At 41.2% G+C, this 10607-nt stretch overlaps 1 protein-coding gene across 9 annotated transcripts in view; it reads left to right on the forward strand.

Moving 5' to 3' along the window:
- The window catches only part of SNX29 (sorting nexin 29), a 287808-nt gene that overhangs the window by 123961 nt on the left and 153240 nt on the right, over positions 1–10607 (forward strand). For all 9 annotated transcript variants that reach the window (XR_012787430.1, XR_012787431.1, XM_075566130.1 and 6 more), the window contains 2 exons: positions 2021–2076; positions 4735–4816. Coding sequence is in view for 7 of the 9 variants with exons in the window: in XM_075566130.1 (XP_075422245.1) it covers positions 2021–2076; positions 4735–4816 (138 nt within the window). In the remaining 2 variants the exon portion in view is untranslated. The remainder of the gene's footprint in view (positions 1–2020; positions 2077–4734; positions 4817–10607) is intronic.

Below are 10607 nucleotides of genomic sequence, written 5' to 3' on the forward strand. Positions count from 1 at the left end.
TATATATATATATATATATATATATAAGATTGAATAGTGGAAAAGATGGCTGTAAAAATGGATCATTCAATTGATTCATTAAAACACAAGTTGGAGATACTTTCCTGTTTGTAAAAGTCAATTAATTTAAACATGCTGTACACAAAAAATGAGAGGGTCAGTTAGGACAATGTTTTACTGTGCTTGTATTCTGCTATATACAGAACATCACAGCATATATTGTTATGATCATACATAATACATTAAATCAAATGTCCTGTAGAAATATTGGGATCTAAAAATTGGACTGTAAAAAGTTCCAAATGATTATATAGTTTTGCTCAACATTGAAGTTCATGGCAGCTAAATATAGGTGTAGAAAAGATAGGAATTCCCATTACAGTGTGTACAGAATTGTGGACGTTCCTTCTCCCATCCTACTGAGTAAATAAATGTTTCATGATGACCGCGTACAGAGAGATATTGCCTGGAGCTTACAGAGCTAAGCGAGAGAACGGTATATTTCGCAACCAAAATTACCATTATAAAATGATTAATAGGCAGTTATCACTGTATAAATACAGTTTTTTTGCATATGTATGTTATGTTTCTACTGTACGCCATTTGAATCGAATTTCCACGGTTTGCTGGTAAACAAACTAATCGGGCTGTTAAAAACTGAAACCAATAAGACAACACACAGACGTAAATAGTTATATTTGGTAGTTAACTTAACTAGTTCTAGGTCTAAGTAGATTGTTTGTGAGTAAATGTGTGTTTATCTACCAGCGTAAAAAAGTAAGCCTTTTCAGATGTTCGCATTAAATTAACTTTATTTTTGTCATTACAAAGCTCCCGTGGTATTTTAAGTTGTTTTTATAATCCCTAACTTTGCCAATTCCGAGCTCGAGACGAACTTTCGGATCCTCACAAATTTTCGAACCTAAACTTTAAAGGCTGGTCCTCTAATGAATTTTTTTATTTAATCTGACTTATTTATTTAATACACTGGTTGAACTTTTGCAAAAAGTAATTTTGATTCCTCCCCCCCCCCCCCCCCCGTCAAATAAATAAATAAAATCAATTGATTTATTATTTTTATTTTCTTTAGAACCAAAACCCCAGTGAAAGTGCCCACCCTCATTGTTTAACCTCTTTGGTGATCAAGGATGTTGCTACTATGTCACGGTGTCTGACACTTCAGGGTCCCCCCCCCATATAGTAGTAGTTTTGTCATAATCTAGTTGATCGTCTTTGTAGGCGAGATCGCGTTCTGCGCTCCACACGCGATCTTACAGGAATACGAACGAAAGAAGGATTGTTTCTGTTTCATCATTTTGTGACCGCGAATGACGGAGCAATTGTGACGGAGGGGCCGTGGCACCCTGTTGCCGCTGCCCGATCGGCACGGAAAAGGTTAACCCCTTCACTGCCAGAAGGGCCAGCAACGCGTGGCAGAGCAATGTCTCTCTCTCGCACGGCTCTTGTACAAACGCATTTGATTTTTATTTAATATTTTGCTCTCAATAAAAGGAATCGGCAAAGAGACAGACCTGGCTCGTCCATAAGATATAGACAAAATACGTGCTGTACCTGCAAATGTTCCTTTTCTATCTTGATTGCTTTTCATTGTATGGAGATTGTATCTTGTGTGTATGGCGAGATGTTATTTTGCTCTCCGTGATTAATATTGCAGAGTCACATATCATAAATGAACAATTACAATAGTATTGTTTGCACCAACTGAGTCCCTGTCAAATATGGAAATATATCATTATGAGGTGAAATGTGGAAATATATAATTGTGGTTTTTTTGTTGTTTTTTTTTAACCTCCATAGGGTGCATGGTTTTATAAAGAAATGAAATGTAACTGGTTCACCGACATATTGAAACATATAACACATTTCCCCCCCCCCCAATCTTTTATTACTTTTAAAGCTCCTACTAAAATGGAAATGCTCAACAAAATTCATGTCCATAAAATATTCCAGCGTCATTATGGGAAGCATAATAACATTGATTCTGTTCTTGTTATGGCAGGTCCCTGGAGACTTGAGTCAAACGTCTGAAGACCAGAGTTTGTCAGATTTTGAAATGTAAGTTGGAAGTGGCTTACCACACCAGCATTTCAGGCATTGGATGTTCGTGGCTCTGTGGGATTAAAGCTCATAAATCAAACATTAAGCATGCCAGGCACTGCATCAAAAACATATCAGAACATGTCACTATTTTGGTCATTAAATTGACTTTGCTGTAGAAGATATTATATACTGAGAGGTCTATTTCTGCAGCGTGTGCAATGCATTATATCTCCTGCAGCATTGGGTGAAACATGTTTTATTTATTAAAATACAATTCTGGATTGGTTTTATTTGTGAAACTAAGAACGAGTTTCTTAGCAGTTAGGACCAGGTGTATTATTTTCTCTTTTCCTTTATTTATTATTATTATTATTATAGCATGTACTTGTATAGCGCTGCAATTTTTTTTTATGTAGCGCTTTACAGAGGAATTTTGCAGGCACAGGGCCCTGCTCTGTGGAGCTTAAAATCTATGTTTTTGGTGCTTGAGGCACAGGGAGATAAAGTGACTTCTCAAGGTCACAAGGAGCTGACACCTGGAATTGAACCAGGTTCCCCTGCTTCACACTCAGTGCCAGTCAGTGTCTTTACTCACTGCGCCTCTATTATTATTATTATTACCGTTTCTCCCAGTCTCAAATAGTTTTCTCTCTAGATTAGATGTACAGTATGCTTAAAATATGAAAACTTGTATAGTAGGTTAATGTGTGTTTATTTTATCATACATGGTCTACAAATCTCATCAGTGGCATCATTATATACGGATGTTTCTTTACCAATTCATGCACAAGGAACACGCTGCAACATAAAATATTGATGTATTCATATACATCGTTTCAAGTGTCCTTTCAAGTTGCTTCTCCATAGACGCCACAGTAGCACAGAGCTCTTAGGGCCTCATGCAGAGAGCAGCGCTATTAACAATTTTGTCATTTTCCGGAGAAAATCGCGCTAAAAACAGCTGAAAATGGCGAGGTAGGAAAAAAGCGCCATTTTTTTTTTTTTTTTTTTTGCAAATCTCGCCGCGCGGCTGGCAAGAACCTAAATCTCTCCAGTGTTGAAAACGGCCGTATTCAGAGAGGCGCGAACGCCATCTAGCGGCTGTTCGCGCCAAAAAAATGGCGCGATTTTCAACATTTTGCTTCGCCAACAAAAGTTGGCAAGAAGCTGGAGCTCGGCGGCCGGTGGGGGAGAAAAAAAAAAAACCGCGATTTTTTTAACAAGTTTCAACAGCGCTCATATCGCCGGTTGAAACTCTCCATATGCAGACAGGATTTTAAATGCAGTTTTATGACCTTTCTGCATATGGAGATTAAATCACGACAAAAAAGGTACTATTTTTTTCTTTCTCCAATTAATTCCACCGCTGCTCTCTGCATGAGACCCTCAGTGCCCAAAAAGTTTTAGCAACTGCTCCCCACAGCCTGACTGATAAATGCTACTCGCCAAAAGGGAGCGAGCACTGCTTGGGAAGACTCTCTTTAATGGCTGTATATTCGAAGGAGGCCACAATAAACTTAGTCCATAAATGGTCTGCGCTAATTTAAAGTTTTGTTTCATTTTTGTTCTCCGAATACTTGCTCAACACGCTAGCACATATTTACTGTGGGGGAGGGGAAATTGTTCTTTAAAGCTGCAGACCAAGCAATATCCTATATGTGTTTTTTTTTTTTTTTTTTTTTTTAATCAGTTCTGTAATATGAGAAAATACTTGTAGCATTTGAAAAAATAAAACTCTGAATGACATTTTTAACCTATTATAACGTAAGAAGCAACATTCTATAGCAACAATTTTCAAAGTCACATCCCCTTCCTCTTCTGAAACAGGCTCTGGCACACCCCTTTTTGATCCCTGCCCTCTCTCTAGCAGTGCACCAACTGTATCTAGTTACTGTTTGGTCACGTGATTTTTCCCACAGAACTTTGCATCTTTGGACCTCTTTTGCTGCATTGACAGCCATTTAGTGAACCCCTGATCGATCGGCAACTTAGCTAATTACTTATCATTGTGTGGATTGTATTGATGCGCATATTAAAGGGAAAAATTAAATAAATAAAAAAGAAATCGTCAGCTTGGACTGCTGCTTTAACATGAAATTCTGCTTCAAGTACTTCCTCCCCCCCCCTCCCCCTCGTAATTTTTATGTTATGCAAAAACTGGTTTAAAAAAAATCTATTTTGCACAGACACTTCACTTCAATGATAGAAGAAGTGCTCCGTTATTCACTATATTCGGTAACTGACACAGGCGATGCTTGTCATCCACCCCTAACTGCTTTGTTAGGCTGCGCTTATAGTGCCGGCGACAGCGACAGCGACGTCGCGTCAAAACAAATGCATTGCCGACGTCGCGTGCCCTTTATAATAAGCGCGATGGAGCGACGTCTTGGTCGCGATCGCTGGAAGTCATCTCTATCTGATTTTTCCACCGACGGTACCCTGACGTCGCCGGTACTATAAGCGTAGCCTTACTGGAAATGCCCTCAGAGCCACTTCAGCAGTTTGAATACAATGCAAGTCTTTCTGATATTCAGAGGAGGATCTTGATGCATATTTTCATGCATTACAATGTTGGACAAAGGAGAAATATTGTTTTAGCTTTATAATGTATTTGCTTTATAATGTATTTGCTTTATAATGTCCGTGCGCTTTTCTCTTTCCTCTATGTAACAGATCACACCGTGCCCTTATAAATGTTTGGATACCCTCTGTTTTTCTGCGAGGTAAATCTGCCAATGCCTTTCATGTATATCAGGTAAGAACTTGCACAATGCAACATTTCATGCATGAGGGGAGCTACATAAAAAAGCTTACATGATTGTAAGCTCTTTGGGACAGGGGACTCCTTTTCCTATTTATTTTATGTCTGAAGCGTTTGTGTTATAATATTATGTGGCGTGTATTGTAAAGCGTTATGTACCTTGATGGCGCTATATAAATAAGAGATATGTATACACACACAAAAAAAACAGCGCTTGGAGAAATTCCAAGTGGGTACAAATATAGAAGTGCAAAAAGTTAAGGAGTCTACCATTTATAATAAGAAATGGAGAAGTGCAAAAACGACAAGGCGTATAAAGATTTAACACCTGAATAATGTATAGAGTGATATAATATAGTAACTGTGATGATTGTAAAAAGTGCAAAACAGTGTATTCAAACCAGTGAAGTGAAAATCCTTAGTGAGTGCTCAAAGGGTTAAATGTCCAATGATGTAAACAGGTGACAGGTAATGACAGCAGTGGTAGTTTCGCAGCTTCAGGTGAAGGCTGAACCACATCCAAAGTGTATCTAGAAGAAATGGGAGAGAGCGCGCATAACACATAGCGTAAATCTTAGTATAAAATGTATTAATATAAAGATTAAAAAGCCCCGAGATAGGCACAAAGTTGGTAAGCGCATGTAGAGGTAATATCTCATGGTGGAGGGATGATAGATGCAGCCAAAAGTGAGAGAGTCGCCTGTAGCAATGGGCAGTAGCTGGTATTGTTCCTGCAGCAGATGAAACGTTCCTGTATGCTCACAGTGACCCAGGAGAGGTGCAGGAACAAGTAGCCAGGGGGAGATGGTATTACTTCCCACAAGGTAGGCCTTTGGGGCAACGCAGATGTACAGTAGACTGAAGGGGTTCTGATTGAATGCAGCTGTGGTTTCAAAAAGTATTTTGTCCTCTTGGGGTCATTAACATTCCAGAGGGTGGGGCCAACGAAATACAGGAGTAAACAAACACAGATATTAACCCTTAGCACGCTGGATATGTGCAGAGGGGAGCAGCTCTTGGGGAACACCATTAGGCCTTTAGGGCGACGCAGATGTTGACTAGAGCTTCAAAGCAGCTGTAAAGTTCTTCTGCTAATTTATGTCTGGGACAACTTACGTACAGTACAAAGAAAAATCAAGTGACAAAATAGTTTAAGGGGCCTGGAAGGACGCTCTGCTCATTTGAGACCTCCGTGTAGACTGTATGTGCTCTGCTGCTGTTAGCTTTACAGCTGGCTAAGGCCAACTGCACATTTACTTATCCATTATGCCTTGGGATTTCACTATTGAATGGCATCCAGCTGTGAGTTGTGTGCTGCCATGATAAAATAAAAAAAAACCCCCAGTTAAGATGAATACTTATTTTGTTCTGCTTATCTCTCCCAACACGGACATTACATCCGTAAGTATCAGGAGTCCCATAATGTTTGACATGCACTACAAAATACAAACCGAAATAAAAGAATCCCGCTCTAATTTGCTAGTGGCATGAGAATGAAGGGCATCGGTGTAAACTTTGTGTGGTCCTTTCGCAGCCAAACTAGTTAATATGGGCAGCAATTGGTATAGGGCTGCAAGTAAATGTTCATACATTTAGAGGGATATTTCTCTGAATACTCATTGTCTGTTATGGTCTATCGAATTAAAAAGTAGTGGTTTTTTTTCTGCTAAAGATTTTTTTATTTTTTATTTCTTATAAATGATTATTTATACTAACAGACAATCTCCCTGCATCAAGGATATGTCTACATTTCAGGCCACAGCACACGGGGGGGGACACAGCACACGGGGGGGGACACAGCACACGGGGGGGGACACAGCACACGGGGGGGACACAGCACACGGGGGTGACACAGCACACGGGGGTGACACAGCACACGGGGGGGACACAGCACACGGGGGGGGACACAGCACACGGACACCCAAAGATTCTATTCTTAATTATTTTGTCAAGCTACTGTGCAAACTGATCTTGGAAATAAAAAATAAAAAAAACAATGAAAAGCATTTTTTTCTGCTTTTTTGCAACCTCTGATAACAGGGGGAAAACAATCACTTTTTCCGGGGAACTTTTTTTGTTCTGTAACAATTTGGTGGTGTGTTGCTTATTACAGGGAGTCCTCGGTTACCCACCGGGAATCCGTTCTGGAAGTAGCGTTGGATAGTGGAACCGTTGTAAAGTGAGTCCCATGTTAATCAGTGGCGGTGAGCGTTGGATAACGCATTCAGGCGTCGGATAGCGCATTCTGGCGTCAAAAATGGCCCGTAGGGTTGCATTGTAAAGCGTTGGATATGCCATTCGTTGTAAAGTGAAACTTTGGATAGCGAGGACTGCCTGTATTTCTAAATACTGCAGTATAATGGGAAAGTGAATGAAGTTATAGGTCAGGATCGTGATAACGGCAGATTCACTGTAGCATACAGTAGACTACAGCAGGGGTAGCCAACTCCAGTCCTCAAGGGCCACCAACAGGTCAGGTTTTCATGATATCCTTGCTTCAGCACAGGTGGCCTTTGAGGACTGGAGTTGGCTACCCCTGCGTTAAATTTATAAGGCTTCGGGGGGGGGATTGCTGCTCTTCCTCTGTTTAAGCTGAGCTTACCATTATGCATTCTGGCAGGTCCAGGAAAACCACCTTTTCCAGGCATTTCTTAATAGTACCAAAGTGTAATGGTTGTGCTTGTGTGTGAGTGTCTGTGCCAGATCCACTGAGCCCTGTGAAGTCACTGCTCATAACGTTGCGTTCCCTAAATCCGTAACACATTCTTTTCCCTGCGGTGAATGCATATTCCCAAAGTTAAGTATATGAAAAAACGGCTGCTGTATATCATTAGCATGGGCTTCGTGTTATTGGAGCTCAACGTTGAGTTGTGAACTAATAACATGACGTTAAGTACTCGTTTGCATTACTTCCACCCAGTGCAAAGGGGCTTTTGTTAGAGAAAAATTTATCTTTTTCAGAGTCTCGATTGGAGTGGACACCCCCTTTAGATATGACTTAACTCAGGGGTGTGCAAACTTATCTTCATGCGCCCCCCTTTCACCAGTCCCCTCCGGCATGCGCCTCCCCCCCCCACCTGCACGGCCCCGGCGTCAAATGACGCTGCGGGGTCGTGTGACGTCCCGTTGCCATAGCGCCATGGAGACGCGCCGTTGGAACCAAGGTAAGTAAACCAGTTACAGAGGCCTCACGTGATCCCCGGCATTTATTTTAAATGCCTCAGGGGGATCGCGGGGCCTCTGTAACAGCCGTGCCTCCCCCAGACAAATCTCTTGCCCTTGAGGATTAGAGTTTGCCACCCCTGCACTAGTGTGCTCCTGATGGCGATCCAATGTATTTGTTTTTGTGCAATGTTTTGTGTCTGATTATTAGTGTCACTCTTTCTATCCTTGCATTACTCGGAATGGCATACCACGCGCTGGTGCCTGGGTAATGGATCTTTTCCTATTCCCATAAAACAAATGTGAATGAACACAACATACCGCAGTTCTGTTTTATTAACCTAGACGACAAATACACAATAATTTTATTTATTTTTTAGTTGAAATTGACGATGAGACCTTCCACAAATTGGCTGCAAATGATCATAGAACAGAGACCGTTTTGTATTGTCAGTTGTTCCAGGCTGACAGTGTTTGGATATGACTGGATATTTCTTAAGGCTTTCTCGATAGACCTTCTGCTTCTCTCCCTCAGTTATTCTAACCAGGGTTCTCCCGCAGTGACTTGGAGATTGACAGGCAGCCTGAAGGATCTGTTATCTCTCTGACATATTTAGTTCTTCATTTGCCCGTCCTGCATCCTTTCTTAGGGCAATGTTACTGCATTGAGATGTGATTTCATCTGCATATTTGCTTTTTTTTTTTTTTTAAGCAGTAGCTTAACTTTTTTTTTAGCAAGGTACATTGAGCTAAGAAAACAGCAGTGACACTGATTTCAAGTGGGAGAAATCCTTCTAAACAAAGTGGAAGAGTTCTTTAGATATGTTATTTAACACGCTAATGATCTGTTGGTATAATAGAAGCAGAACGGACAATACACTGTTTGAAAATGTTGTGCCACTTAAGTTGAAGGTGATCTAATGAACGCTATATCTTTAATAAGTGAAAACCAGGTGATTGTTACTTAAAAAAAACAAACAAATAGGCAATAATATTGTTAATTGTTTTTTTATTTTTTTTGTAACGTTTTGGATGAGTGTAACTTCTCTTATCGCTTCCTTATCTCTCCTTTGTTCAGCCTCTGTTTTATTTTATTTATTTAACATGTCAGCGTTTGTATGAGTTTGTTTATCCTATACATTGAGGTGGGGGAAAAACAACAACCTCATGTGTAAAGTCTTATTTGTAATAAAAACCATAGACTCTCACATTATTTTAAAATACAGACGTAGTGAGACTTGCTGTCCCCAGCGCCGCAAACAAGCAGAAGTCTGCGGCGCTGGCGATAGTGTCTGCCGCGATCGCGCTGCAGGGGGGGGATCCATTCTTCCAGATCAAACCCTTCACAGCATTAATCCATCCGGGCGGGGATTGCCAGCAGCAAAGCACATTGTAAATCTTGCTACATTTGTAGTAAAAAAAAAATTATTTTTAATTCTGAAGAGAATCAGTCATTTGGAGTGGTCTAGTGCAGGAGTGCGCAAAATTTTCTTGCTGCCTCCCCCACCCCCTGCCTGCTCTCCCCCGTTTTTCGCGCCCCTCCCCCCTTAACTTGGGCGGTGTCAAATGACCCGCGGCTTCATTTGACGTCACATTACTATGGCAACTGATGTCCAATGACCCGCGCGTATTTTGACGCCGCGTTGCGATGGTCGTGTCCTGAAGCCAGCTGAGCCTCGGTAAGTAGAGGTTGCAGAGGCCTCGAGCGGTCCCCCGGCATTTAATTTAATGCCTTTTAATGGGAGAGTGCGGGACCTCTACAAACGCCCACACCACCCAAAAAAATCTCAGGTGCACGCCCCCAGATTGCACATCCCTGGTCTAGTGGTAACATTACTGCCTTTTAAAACAAATATAATCAATGTTATTGGAACCGTTGGCGCACTACAACGGAAAATACTGTACACAGCGCCCCAGCGGGAGTGGCCATGGTTTCGATTCCGCTGCGTGCAAGACGGGGACTTCTCTGATGTGGCTATTTAATCAGCGGGAGCGCGACAGTGCGTGAAATCAAGTGGATTATATCTTTCGGTGAAACCGGTTCAAATGTCCATGTCAGGTCACCTTGTACCTGCAGGAGGAATTCAGGGGTCAGCATTGTAAAGGTGATTTGGAGAGAAAAATCAATTGATTGATTTTATTTGGCCAAGTAAATTGGCCAGCTGCCTTAATGCAACAATAGACGGTTTGCGATCCTGGCAGGTATTGAAAGGGTTAATCTGATTATGACCTATCTGTACAGATGGAGAGCAGATTAAAAGGGATTGCCAATTGTAATGACTGCTGCAAACATTTCGAACCTTGTGGCGCTGGAAGATGGGGCTTCAAGGAGTCATATGGCAGAAGACGTTGGAGTAAATATAGACTTGTGTTACAGCTTCTCATGTTTTCTAATCCCACACCAAACCGAAGCAGAATCCACTTCCTGATTTAGTACTGTGGTTTAGTAGACATCGGAGAAGGCAAATCGCAAAACCAACATGGAGATGAATGACAGATTTAGAAACAAATCACTTTGTTGCCTTGCTGCATCAGTGGGGGTTATGTTCTATTTACTCTAATAAGCTATGAGAAGCTAGAACTCATTATTGGTATTCAATGCATAGGAAAGAAGTTTGGCTCC

Source organism: Ascaphus truei, chromosome 11 (genome assembly GCF_040206685.1).
Source record: "Ascaphus truei isolate aAscTru1 chromosome 11, aAscTru1.hap1, whole genome shotgun sequence".
Taxonomy (NCBI): domain Eukaryota; kingdom Metazoa; phylum Chordata; class Amphibia; order Anura; family Ascaphidae; genus Ascaphus; species Ascaphus truei.